The 14,498-nt window shown below is 43.8% G+C and overlaps 1 protein-coding gene across 1 annotated transcript; it reads right to left on the reverse strand.

The window, feature by feature from the left end:
* Positions 1-772: 772 nt before the first annotated feature.
* LOC103635980 (katanin p80 WD40 repeat-containing subunit B1 homolog) lies at positions 773-11,140 on the reverse strand. Its single transcript, XM_020543323.1, has 6 exons — positions 11,057-11,140; positions 10,825-10,895; positions 10,247-10,270; positions 10,023-10,079; positions 1,011-1,024; positions 773-869 (listed from the first exon to the last, which is right to left on the reverse strand). The coding sequence occupies exons 1-6, from the start codon at positions 11,130-11,132 to the stop codon at positions 848-850; spliced, it is 264 nt and encodes an 87-aa protein (XP_020398912.1). The 5' UTR covers positions 11,133-11,140; the 3' UTR covers positions 773-847.
* Between the last annotated feature and the right edge of the window lie 3,358 nt (positions 11,141-14,498).

The raw sequence follows: 14,498 nt of genomic DNA on the forward strand, positions 1-14,498 counted from the left end.
ACAAGGCTTGAAGTGAAGAGGAGAAAGACAGACGCAACAGGCCGAAGGGGACACAGTGAAAGCACTTGCATAGCAGTGAGAGCACTATGCGGAGCAAACAAAGATAGCAGCATCAGATCCTTCCTTCATGTGCTGCTGCTACATGGGATCAAGACTAAATTTACACCAGAACATCCATGAAAATCATGATCAAAACAAACTTACAATTTTGTAGAGAAATTTATATTAGTATTTGTGCTATTAATTTACAATCATACAGACAGCCCTGAGTAACGATTTCACGCCGTCTGATAGCATCCCTTATTCCCTTTCTTTTGACCTCATATAAGACAAAAATTAACAGCAAGGGGGGCAAATTTGCAGGTCAGAACTAATCCCAACCTAGAGCATAGCACAGACGGATACAGAGGCAGTCGGCTTACCTTGCTCCTCCGAATGGAGTAACCTCGAATCCTTCTCTTTGCTGCAGATACAGTGCAAGGCCTAAAAATGAGAAAGGAGAGGTTAGACGAGGAGGATCTAGGTGGCCGTCGCGGGGAAGAACAAGGACAGCGTAGGACTCAGCCATTAGATTCCAATAGCCTCCACCGATTGATTGGCGCGCGACCAAAATCGATGGTGGATCCCGCTGAAGAAGGATTAGTTGTGGTGCGGCATGTGTAAACTCACCTGATGTCAATCATGTTTGGAACCCTTGAAGCAATTGGTTCGATCTATGCAGTGAACTAATCCCATTGAGACATGTAGTCATTCGTGTAGCAGATATCCCTACTGTTATTTTGCTCTGAAGGCGCTGACCTGATTAACTGTATAACCATCTTTGCTTGCCCTTGATAGTATACCATCTTTATGTAGCCTCTCCATAATATCTGAAAAAATCAATCATTAACTACTAATTTAAGACGTCAACATGAGCGAGGAAGGAAGGACTGATTTTATTTCCTGCCAACAGAACCTAGCTGAAATGAAAAGAAAATTGTTAATTTGCTTCAGAATATGAAGGGGCTGACCTGGTTAACTGTATATGAGAGCACCTAGAGGGGGGGGTGAATAGGTGATCCTGTAAAACTTCAAAAACTTAAGCCACAAAAACTTGTTAAGAGTTAGCACAGGTATGGCCAAGTGGCTAGAGAGGAGTCAAAACACAATAACCACAAGAAAGCAATCACAGAGTTGACACGGTGGTTATCCCGTGGTTCGGCCAAGTACAAAACTTGCCTACTCCACGTTGTGGCGTCCCAACGGACGAGAGTTGCACTCAACTCCTCTCAAGTGATCCAATGATCAACTTGAATACCACGGTGTTTTTCTTTCCTTTGATCTTTTCCCGTTTGCGAGGAATCTCCACAACTTGGAGTCTCTCGCCCTTACAATTGAGTTCACAAAGAAATACGGAGTAAGGTGGGAATGAGCAACACACACAAGACTCGAAAATCAGAGCAACAACACGCACACAAGTCGCAACAAGAGCTCGCAACGCAACACAAAGAGTTCACAACTCCACAAGAGCTCTATATGCTATCACAATGAAACGAATGCGTGAGATTGATGTCTTGGTGCTTAGAAGAGTTGTAGGAATGCTTGGTGTACTCCTCCATGCGCCTAGGGGTCCCTTTTATAGCCCCAAGGCAGCTAGGAGCCGTTGAGAACACATCTGGAAGGCTATCCTTGCCTTCTGTCGTCGGGCGCACCGGACAGTCCGGTGCACACCGGACACTGTCCGGTGCCTGATTCGTTTCCATAAAAAGCTCATCCGACCGTTGCTTTCTGATGCAGATCTGGCGCACCGGACAGTCCGGTGCACACCGGACAGTCCGGTGCTTCCTTCCGACCGTTGGCTCGGCCACGTGTCGCGCGCCGATCGCGCGGCCGACCGTTGGCCCGGCCGACCGTTGGCTCACCGGACAGTCCGGTGCACACCGGACAGTCCGGTGAATTTTAGCCGAAGTCGCCGGAGAAAAACCCGAGAGCGGCCTCTTCGGCCGAGGCAGCCTGGCGCACCGGACACTGTCCGGTGCACCACCGGACAGTCCGGTGCCTCAGACCGAAGCAGCCCCTTGGCTGTACACAGCCAAGTCTTCTCTTCTCTTCTTCTATCTGTTTCTAACACTTAGACAAATATATTAGTACACAAAACCAATGTACTAAGGCTTAGAAACATACCTTAACTTGTGATTTGCACTTTGTTCATCCTTGGGCATATTTTCACATTTAAGCACTTGTGTTTGCACTCAATCACCAAAATACTTAGAAATGGCCCAAAGGCACATTTCCCTTTCAATCTCCCCCTTTTTGGTGATTTATGCCAACACAACATAAAGCAACTAGAACAAGTGCAAAATCACTTCAAATAAAAACTAACTTTGAGTTTTATTCAATTTTGTCATATATGGATCATCCTTTGCCACCACTTGGTTTGTTTTTGCAAATCAAACTCAAATCTCTATCTCTAAGTCAAACACACATGATGAAGTATAAAGAGAGTCATTCCAAAAGAGATTGATCAAAGATTTCAAAAACTCCCCCTATTTCCCATAATCAACACTTCTCCCCACAAGAAGCCAACTTCTGACAATAGAGTCAATAAGAGACAATAAAAGCTTTTGACAAAACAAAAACTCTATTCTCCTATTTTCAAAATCTCTCAAGTGGTAGCTGATCCATTTATCACTTTGGCCTTTATTTTCTCCCCCTTTGGCATCAAGCACCAAAACGGGATCAATCTTGGCCCTTTTAACCTCATTGCCTCACCAAAATCGTCAATGAAGAGTACAAAGGCAATAAGATCATAGAGATGAACTTGGAATAAGTTACCCTCTCATCGGAGTGCAGTGGAAGTCTTGCATGGTCCAAGTTCACCTTTCCCTTTCAATTCACCTTCGAGACTAAATCAAGCAAACTCAAGCAAATGGTTAGTCTCAAAGGGTCAAGTTGTAACACATCTCCCCCTAAACATGTGCATCACTTTGCAACGGACTTGTGAGGTCCAGGGAGTGTTTGTACAACTTGAGCACCACAATAAGCAACAAAATGCAGAATGAACCTGATCAAATGCATAAACACATGTATGCTACAATTCAATCCAAGTTCCGCGAATCTAAGACATTTAGCTCACTACGCAACCTGCAAAAGGTCTTCTCGTCTAGAGGCTTAGTAAAGATATCGGCTAGCTGGTTCTCGGTGCTAACATGAAACACTTCGATATCTCCCTTTTGCTGGTGGTCTCTCAAAAAGTGATGTCGGATGTCTATGTGCTTTGTGCGGCTGTGTTCAACAGGATTTTCCGCCATGCGGATAGCACTCTCATTGTCACATAGGAGTGGGACTTTGCTCAGATTGTAGCCAAAGTCCCGGAGGGTTTGCCTCATCCAAAGTAGTTGCGCGCAACACTGACCTGCGGCAACGTACTCGGCCTCAGCGGTGGATAGGGCAACGGAAGTTTGTTTCTTAGAATTCCATGACACCAGGGACCTTCCTAAGAATTGGCACGTCCCCGATGTACTCTTCCTATCGACCTTACATCCAGCATAGTCGGAGTCTGAGTATCCAACTAAGTCAAAGGTAGACCCCTTTGGATACCAGAGCCCGAAGCAAGGCGTAGCAACCAAATATCTAAGAATTCGCTTCACCGCCACTAAGTGACATTCCTTAGGATCGGATTGAAATCTAGCACACATGCATACGCTAAGCATAATATCCGGTCTACTAGCACATAAGTAAAGCAAAGAACCTATCATTGACCGGTATGCTTTTTGATCAACGGACTTACCTCCTTTGTTGAGGTCGGTGTGTCCGTCGGTTCCCATCGGCGTCTTTGCGGGCTTGGCGTCCTTCATCCCAAACCGCTTTAGCAGATCTTGCGTGTACTTCGTTTGGGAGATGAAGGTGCCGTCCTTGAGTTGCTTCACTTGGAACCCAAGGAAGTAGTTCAACTCGCCCATCATCGACATCTCGAATTTCTGCGTCATCACCCTGCTAAACTCTTCACAAGACTTTTGGTTAGTAGAACCAAATATTATGTCATCGACATAAATTTGGCACACAAACAAATCACCATCACATGTCTTTGTAAAAAGAGTTGGATCGGCCTTCCCAACCTTGAAAGCATTAGCAAGTAAAAAGTCTCTAAGGCATTCATACCATGCTCTTGGGGCTTGCTTAAGTCCATAGAGCGCCTTAGAGAGCTTACACACATGGTCGGGGTACCGTTCATCCTCGAAGCCAGAGGGTTGCTCCACGTACACCTCCTCCTTGATTGGCCCGTTGAGGAAAGCGCTCTTCACATCCATTTGGTACAACCTGAAAGAATGGTGAGCGGCATATGCTAGCAAGATTCGAATTGACTCTAGCCTAGCCACAGGAGCAAAGGTCTCCTCGAAATCCAAACCTGCGACTTGGGCATAACCTTTTGCCACAAGTCGAGCCTTGTTCCTCGTCACCACCCCGTGCTCGTCCTGTTTGTTGCGGAACACCCACTTGGTTCCCACAACATTTTGCTTAGGACGAGGCACCAGTGTCCAAACTTCATTGCGCTTGAAGTTGTTTAACTCCTCTTGCATGGCCAACACCCAGTCCGGATCTAGCAAGGCCTCTTCTACCCTGAAAGGCTCAATAGAAGAGACAAAGGAGTAATGCTCACAAAAATTAACTAATCGAGATCGAGTAGTTACTCCCTTGCTAATGTCACCCAGAATTTGGTCGACGGGATGATCCCTTTGAATCATCGCTCGAACTTGGGTTGGAGGTGCCGGTTGCACTTCTTCCTCCATCACTTGATTATCTTGTGCTCCCCCTTGATCAAGCGCCTCCACTTGAGGTACCTGTTCGTCATCTTTGGTTGGGGTATGCACCATAGTTGAGGAAGAAGGTTGATCTCGTTCATCTTGTTCCTGTGGCCATACTTCTCCAATCGCCATGGTCCGTATAGCGGCCGTCGGAACATCTTCTTCATCTACATCATCACACTCAACAACTTGCTCTCTTGGAGAGCCATTAGTCTCATCAAATACAACGTCGCTAGAGACTTCAACCAAACCCGATGATTTGTTGAAGACTCTATACGCCTTTGTATTTGAGTCATAACCTAATAAAAACCCTTCTACAGCTTTGGGAGCAAACTTAGAATTTCTACCCTTCTTCACTAGAATGTAGCATTTACTCCCAAATACACGAAAGTACGATACATTGGGTTTGTTACCGGTTAGTAGCTCATATGACGTCTTCTTGAGGAGGCGATGAAGGTAGACCCTGTTGATGGCGTGGCAAGCAGTGTTAACGGCTTCCGTCCAAAAGCACTCGGGGGTCTTGAACTCTCCTAGCATCGTCCTCGCCATGTCGATGAGCGTCCTGTTCTTCCTCTCTACCACACCATTTTGCTGTGGTGTGTAGGGAGCGGAGAACTCGTGCTTGATCCCTTCCTCTTCAAGGAACTCCTCCACTTGAAGGTTCTTGAACTCGGACCCGTTGTCGCTCCTTATCTTCTTCACTTTGAGCTCAAACTCATTTTGAGCTCTCCTGAGGAAGCGCTTGAGGGTCCCTTGGGTTTCAGACTTATCCTGCAAAAAGAACACCCAAGTGAAGCGGGAAAAATCATCTACAATAACTAGACCATACTTACTCCCTCCTATGCTCAGATAGGCGACAGGTCCGAAGAGGTCCATATGCAGCAGCTCCAGGGGTCTTGAAGTGGTCATCACGTTCTTGCTGTGATGTGCTCCTCCCACTTGTTTACCTGCTTGACAAGCTGCACAAGGTCTATCTTTTTCGAAATGCACGTTAGTCAACCCTATCACGTGTTCTCCCTTTAGAAGCTTGTGAAGGTTCTTCATCCCCACATGTGCTAAGCGGCGATGCCACAGCCAGCCCATGCTAGTCTTAGCTATTAAGCATGCATCTAGACCGGCCTCTTCTTTTGCAAAATCAACTAAATAAAGTTTGCCGTCTAATACACCCTTAAAAGCTAGTGAACCATCACTTCTTCTAAAGACAGACACATCTACATTTGTAAATAGACAGTTATACCCCATATGACATAATTGACTAACAGATAGCAAATTATATCCAAGACTCTCTACTAAAAATATATTAGATATGGAGTGCTCATTAGAAATTGCAATTTTACCTAAACCTTTTACCTTGCCTTGATTCCCATCACCGAATATGATTGAATCTTGGGAATCCTTATTCTTGACGTAGGAGGTGAACATCTTCTTCTCCCCCGTCATATGGTTTGTGCATCCGCTATCAATAATCCAGCTTGAACCCCCGGATGCATAAACCTGCAAGGCAAATTTAGGCTTGGGACTTAGGTACCCAACTCTTGTTGGGTCCTACAAGGTTAGTCACAATTTCCTTAGGGACCCAAATGCAAGTTTTATCACCTTTGCATTTTGCCCCTAACTTCCTAGCAATTACTTTTCTATCCTTTCTACAAATTGCAAATGAAGCATTCAAAGCACAATAAATTGTAGAAGGTTCATTCACTACTTTCCTAGGAGCATGAATAACATTCCTTCTAGGCACATGATGAATAGCATTTCTTTTAGGAACAACATTTCTCCTAGTAACATTTCTATCATACACATAAGAGGAACTAGGAGCAAACATGGCATGAGAATCATAAACATATGAATCAAAAACATCATGACTTACATTTCTAGTTTGTCTTTTATCATGATACAAAAATGCATGGTTCCTTTTAGCACTAGTAGCCATAGGGGCCTTCCCTTTCTCCTTGGCGGGAATGGGAGCCTTATGGCTTGTTAAGTTCTTGGCTTCCCTCTTGAAGCCAAGTCCATCCTTAATTGAGGGGTGTCTACCAACCGTGTAGGCATCCCTAGCAAATTTTAGTTTTTCAAAATCACTTTTGCTAGTCTTAAGTTGGACATTAAGACTAGCCACTTCATTATTTAGCTTTGCAATAGAAACTAGGTGTTCACTACAAGCATCAACGTCAAAATCTTTACACCTAGTACAAATTTCAACATGTTCTACACAAGAATTGGATTTATTTGCTACTTCTAATTTAGCATTTAAATCATTGTTTACACTTTTCAAAGTAGAAATGGTTTCATGACAAGTAGATAGTTCAAAAGAAAGCATTTCATTTCTTTTAACTTCTAAAGCATAGGATTTTTGTGCCTCAACAAATTTATCATGCTCTTCATACAACAAATCCTCTTGCTTTTCTAACAGTATATTCTTTTCATTCAAGGCATCAATTAATTCATTAATTTTGTCTATCTTAGATCTATCTAAGCCCTTGAACAAACATGAATAATCTACTTCATCCTCATCACTAGATTCGTCCTCACTTGAAGAAGCATAGGTAGAATTGCGAGTACATACCTTCTTCTCCCTTGCCATAAGGCATGTGTGGCGCTCGTTGGGGAAGAGGGTTGATTTGTTGAAGGCGGTGGCGGCGAGTCCTTCATTGTCGGAGTCGGAAGAGGAGCAATCCGAGTCCCACTCCTTGCCTAGATGCGCCTCGCCCTTTGCCTTCTTGTAGTGCTTCTTCTTCTCCCTTTTGTTCCCCTTTTCCTGGTCACTTTCATTATCAGGACAGTTAGCAATAAAATGACCTAGCTTACCGCATTTGAAGCATGATCGCTTCCCCTTGGTCTTAGTCTTGCTCGGCTGTCCATTGCGACCCTTTAGCACCGTCTTGAAGCGCTTAATGATGAGAGCCATTTCTTCATCATTAAGCCCGGCCGCCTCAATTTGCGCCACCTTGCTTGGTAGTGCCTCCTTGCTCCTTGATGCCTTGAGAGCAATGGGTTGAGGCTCGTGGATTGGACCGTTCAACGCGTCATCGACGTACCTTGCCTCCTTGATCATCATCCGCCCGCTTACAAATTTTCCAAGAATTTCTTCGGGCGACATTTTGGTGTACCTGGGATTCTCACGAATATTATTCACCAAATGAGGATCAAGAACAGTGAAGGACCTTAGCATTAGGCGGACGACGTCGTGGTCCGTCCACCGCGTGCTTCCATAGCTCCTTATCTTGTTGACAAGGGTCTTGAGCCGGTTGTAAGTTTGAGTTGGCTCTTCTCCCCTTATCATGGCGAATCGTCCAAGCTCGCCCTCCACCAACTCCATCTTGGTGAGCATGGTGATGTCGTTCCCCTCGTGAGAGATCTTGAGGGTGTCCCATATCTGCTTGGCATTGTCCAAGCCGCTCACCTTATTGTACTCTTCCCTGCACAAAGATGCTAAGAGAACAGTAGTAGCTTGTGCATTTTTATGAATTTGTTCATTGATAAACATAGGGCTATCCGAGCTATCAAATTTCATTCCATTCTCTACAATCTCCCATATGCTTGGATGGAGAGAGAATAAATGACTACGCATTTTGTGACTCCAAAATCCGTAGTCTTCCCCATCAAAATGTGGAGGTTTACCAAGAGGAATGGAAAGTAAATGCGAATTCGAACTATGTGGAATACGAGAATAATCAAATGAGAAGTTCGAATTAACCGTCTTCCTGTAGTCGTTGTCGTCGTCCTTTTGGGAAGAAGAGGACTCATCGCTGTCGTAGTAGACGATCTCCTTGATGTGTCTTGTCTTCTTCTTCCCATCTTTTCGCTTGTGTCCCGAGCCCGAGTTGTTGGACTTGTCATCCCTTGGCTCGTTGACGAAGGACTCCTTCTCCTTGTCGTTGATCACAATTCCTTTCCCCTTAGGATCCATCTCTTCGGGCGGTAAGTCCCTTTGTGAAGAGAACGGCTCTGATACCAATTGAGAGCACCTAGAGGGGGGGGGTGAATAGGTGATCCTGTAAAACTTCAAAAACTTAAGCCACAAAAACTTGTTAAGAGTTAGCACAGGTATGGCCAAGTGGCTAGAGAGGAGTCAAAACACAATAACCACAAGAAAGCAATCACAGAGTTGACACGGTGGTTATCCCGTGGTTCGGCCAAGTACAAAACTTGCCTACTCCACGTTGTGGCGTCCCAACGGACGAGAGTTGCACTCAACTCCTCTCAAGTGATCCAATGATCAACTTGAATACCACGGTGTTTTTCTTTCCTTTGATCTTTTCCCGTTTGCGAGGAATCTCCACAACTTGGAGTCTCTCGCCCTTACAATTGAGTTCACAAAGAAATACGGAGTAAGGTGGGAATGAGCAACGCACACAAGACTCGAAAATCAGAGCAACAACACGCACACAAGTCGCAACAAGAGCTCGCAACGCAACACAAAGAGTTCACAACTCCACAAGAGCTCTATATGCTATCACAATGAAACGAATGCGTGAGATTGATGTCTTGGTGCTTAGAAGAGTTGTAGGAATGCTTGGTGTACTCCTCCATGCGCCTAGGGGTCCCTTTTATAGCCCCAAGGCAGCTAGGAGCCGTTGAGAACACATCTGGAAGGCTATCCTTGCCTTCTGTCGTCGGGCGCACCGGACAGTCCGGTGCACACCGGATACTGTCCGGTGCCTGATTCGTTTCCATAAAAAGCTCATCCGACCGTTGCTTTCTGATGCAGATCTGGCGCACCGGACAGTCCGGTGCACACCGGACAGTCCGGTGCTTCCTTCCGACCGTTGGCTCGGCCACGTGTCGCGCGCCGATCGCGCGGCCGACCGTTGGCCCGGCCGACCGTTGGCTCACCGGACAGTCCGGTGCACACCGGACAGTCCGGTGAATTTTAGCCGAAGTCGCCGGAGAAAAACCCGAGAGCGGCCTCTTCGGCCGAGGCAGCCTGGCGCACCGGACACTGTCCGGTGCGCCACCGGACACTGTCCGGTGCACCACCGGACAGTCCGGTGCCTCAGACCGAAGCAGCCCCTTGGCTGTACACAGCCAAGTCTTCTCTTCTCTTCTTCTATCTGTTTCTAACACTTAGACAAATATATTAGTACACAAAACCAATGTACTAAGGCTTAGAAACATACCTTAACTTGTGATTTGCACTTTGTTCATCCTTGGGCATATTTTCACATTTAAGCACTTGTGTTTGCACTCAATCACCAAAATACTTAGAAATGGCCCAAAGGCACATTTCCCTTTCAGTATAACCATCTTTGCTTGCCCTTGATAGTATACCATCTTTATGTAACCTCTCCATAATATCTGAAAAACCAATCATTAACTACTAATTGAGGACATTTACCAACAATAAGCAATTGGTTTATCTGATTACAGATCATGCACTTTGTTTACAGAAAGCATGTCATCCATTTCCACACAAAAATTCCAGAAATATGATGATTTGAAGAAATTAATGATAGAATCCGTACCAGCTCAAAGTATTCTCGGTTGTTCTGCGTTAAGCAAGAAAAGGTTAATTATATCCTAGGAAAAGAAAACCTATATAGAGAATGGACAGTAACATTTGATTCTTCATCAAATTGAAATACAGCAGGTATACGTGCCACTATCTGGTTTGCAACAGTCTAAAGAAAAGTGACAAAAGGTGCATACCAATATATCTATTTTAGACTTTAGAGTGCCAATAGTCTACAGAAGAGTCAAAAAAACTGCACACTGATGCTGAATGTATGCGTTCCTTGAATCCTTGGAATGAATCATACTTGGGCAGAGTGGCAAACAAACTACGGTTGAAACTTCATAATAGTTTTAAAAAAAATCATAATGGTAGACCTTAGTTTGAATATATTTCATTTAATTCAAGCATGTGACCAAATTCTATTGATTAAATACAACTTTTTAAAACTGTAGCATTCTCAAAAACAACTTTTTCCAGATCACTATATGACCTTCAAGGGCTATATTAATTCAGATTTTGAACATAGAATAGCTTCAACTAGGGATATGAACAATTAATTTTGTGAGTCGTTATAAATAGATATGGTACCTCGGGTCCAGAAGAACCGATCAACTCAAAAGTTTCAAGGTCCCAAAATTTAACAGTCGTATCAACTGAACCTGCAAAGGTTTTGAAAAGGACAACATGGAATATGTTACTTAGATCTACAGGTGATGTACAAATAAGAAGCATGAGGGAGTAATAGGTCCTCAATAAAAATAATAGAAATCTTATTTTAGTAAATCAACATCCTGTGTGAGTATATAGGACCTAAATTTACCTGTAGCCAATAAAAACTCATAGGGGTGAACATCTAAGCAGTTGACTGGACCTTCATGAAGACAAAAATTATGCATGAGTTTTCCGGCCGTCAAATCCCAGACCTAGCAATATATTTTAAACAAAATTTTAATGATCAGGAAATATGTGGTAAAATTTTATATCATGATATTACGAGATTGTCTATCTCAACAATCATGCTGTAATTTGTAAGATGCCTTAATTTTTGGGTTTTATGATCTTCGAATACTTTGCATTACGATTAAACGGACATGCTCAAAATTTTACCTTCACTGAGTTATCAGCCCCACCAGAAACAATCCATCGGCCATCAGGAGTAAATTTAAGCACATTAATTCGTTGGGTATGACTAGAGATGTCAATGGGGAATTCCCCATCGGGTTATAACATCTCATACCCATCCTCATCATGTTTGATCCATCCCCATACCCATCCCCATACCCATCATGGGTACAAAACTCATCCCATACCCATCCCCATTCGGGTTTTAGGTCCCCAATGGGTCCTCATCCCCAATTAAGGGATAACTAGGTACTAGCATGTAGCACAAACAATCTAGATTTCAGACATCACTACATCGACAAGCACTCATCCATGAACCATGATCCATTCATCCATCCATCAGAAAAGACATAAGTACTTCGGGACCGATAGAAGAAATGGAGAAATGGAGGTTTCTCACCTTCCTTGGTCACCATCTGAGTTTGTTGGCGCCTGAGAATCCATGGTCGTCACCGTCGTCCGGGCAGGGCGTAGCATATGGCTGGTTATTTTAGGGTTTTATTTTTTTACTAGTCTGCTAGTTGCCTTGTTGGGCTAGGACCTGGGGCCTGGTGCGCTGTCATGCTGGGTTTGGTGGCCGGCTCGGCCTCAACTCATTCATACAAACACGACAGGTGTAAACGTATGAAATACCCATGGGTAATCGGGTTCAGATTATTGCTTCCCAAACCCATACCCGTTTACCCAATGGGTGGAGATTTTGTCACATATCCATACCCATGGGGACAATTTTCGTTCCATACCCGTACCCTAATAGGAGAATTCCCCACGGGTTGGCGGGTATCGGGTCCCCATTGACATCTCTAGGTATGACCCTTGTATGTGTGGATGCATCTCTTCTGTTGAGTATCCCATATTTTCATGTTTGTATCTGAAGACCCAGTGGCTAAGAATTCTCCAAAAGGATGGAAATCAAGAGATGCACAGCTTGATCTGTGTCCAGTGAAAGTTCGAACAACTGCACATTATGCAAATTGTCAATAGAAACTGAGATTATTGCAAGACATAGTTGCAGTTCATGTTTTCAATGCACTGACTGTTGAGTACCAACACTGGTTAATACCTTTCGCCTCCTCAATATTTTTTATCGTTCCACTTGCTGCACCAGCACCTATCGTAACTTCAGAAGAGTCAGGTCGTACTGACTCAACTGGACTTATAAAGCCTGATAGACTCTGCAATGTACAATGAAAAACACCTAAAGTAGATGTTGCCAAAAAAAGAGCAAGAATGACATATTGATATTACACATAAACCGTCGGGATAGGAAATTACCAGGAGGGCACCGGGTTTCCCTATAGCCCAAAGATTGACCTTCAAATCCTCCCCACCAGTGATGAGGATCCTTGATGCTCGCCTCCCAAACTTGGCACAATTGACATTCAAAGTGTGCGCGACAAACTCCTCTGGTCATTGTCAATCGAGTGTCAAATACTTTGATCCAACTTCAAAATTGCAGCAGTAATAAATATGCTCAAAACCTTCTTAAATACTCTAGCATAAAAAATATCACTTGGTGCTCCACCATTTCAAGCAATAAGGCTCTCTCCAACAAGGTCATGTAAAAGGTCATGTTCGATATATTTAACTCACCGAGCTCGCCCCTACACCTCTAGCAAAGTCTTCTATCACATCCTTTAAAATTTGGCGGCCTCTTCTCATCCTCTAAATGTAGCGGCTCCTTCTACAATTGTACAATTAATTATCTTGCAATTTGGCAATGGTTTTGTTTGTTCAATATTCAATGCCATTTCAATGGTAGTTTACAATTGTGCCTTAGCTGCAAAAACAGATGGCAAACATAAGCATCCCAAAGAGGTGCAGGTGCATGAGCTAAACTGACAATTTGTTTTCAAAAGAAGATGGTTCAAATTGAAAAGAATGATTTGATGGTGTATTTTAGCGAAACAGACAGATAAAAAATGACATGGCAACTACCACGTTAATTGAATAGAAGTGCAAGTGGCCCAGCCAGCTCACATCACACCTCTATATATGCAACATTGGAAACCTAACACATTATGTAGATTACTTCTATACATGGGTAGTAGTTCTGTTTAGTGCAAAAATACAGCTAATGATCCAAGCACATCCTTCGTAATTAAAAAACAGAAACTCCACACAAGGAAGTGGCCGCCCAAGCAATCTTCAGCTAAGATATTTGCATGTTGCATTGCAGTGGCAGTGTGGCACTCCAAGTCCAAGTCTCACATTTGCATATTCTTGATCGTGGAACCCAGCATCACTGACACTCTCTATGGATATTTTCAACAAGCAAAAATTTATGAATTTTATCAACATTTTGGATGTTTTTGCATGCTGTCATGTTGCCAGAGAAACAGATCCACCATGCTCAAATGAATGGGCTAAAGCTGCACTATAATCACTAGGCAACCCTAATGTCTGATAACATGAGGAAACAACTTTTTTAAAAATTTAATCATACAACTACAATGTTCTCAGTATTTCGTAAGTGTGGGTCAACAGGCTGGTAGCACTCTGCTACCCATCTCACATCAGACTCCTCCCGTAAATGTCTGTTGAGCCTCCCTTTCATTCGTAAGTGTGACAAAAGCCATTTCACAATCCTCGTATAGTGACTAAGGGAATGAACCAGTTGCGCATAGGCATCCTAATGAACTTACAGAAGGTTGAGCAGAGACATACCGATGTGGATGCCGAAGTTTGCTGCCGAGATGATCGGTTGTTGAAGGGGATCTATGCCGACGGCGTGCCCTATGCCCACTGCCGCTGGTCAGACAACAATGCGTGGCAGCCAATTGAATTATGCACGTCGATTGACCTATGCATGTGATGCTTAAGTTGATTTAATAGGAACTTATTCCTGATTTCAGGTTTGAGTTGGATATGCTGTTGGAATCAGTTAATGCAGCGACTAAGCGTGTTGAAGAGCTGATAGAAAAGATGCAAGACAACTCAGTCAAACCTGAGAGTCCAATACGCATGGATGAGCATTTAACTCGTAAGTATTTGTTCAGGCATAAGTTAATAATATTCGAGAATACCTGAACTGAATGGACTTTGACTGTTACTGTTGGTTGATAACGTTTTTCAGCGTTGAACCTGAAGTGCATTGAGCGACTGTACTGTGATCATGTTCTTAATTAATGAAGAGAGAC

This window comes from Zea mays, chromosome 8 (assembly GCF_902167145.1).
Source record: "Zea mays cultivar B73 chromosome 8, Zm-B73-REFERENCE-NAM-5.0, whole genome shotgun sequence".
In the NCBI taxonomy this organism is placed as follows: domain Eukaryota; kingdom Viridiplantae; phylum Streptophyta; class Magnoliopsida; order Poales; family Poaceae; genus Zea; species Zea mays.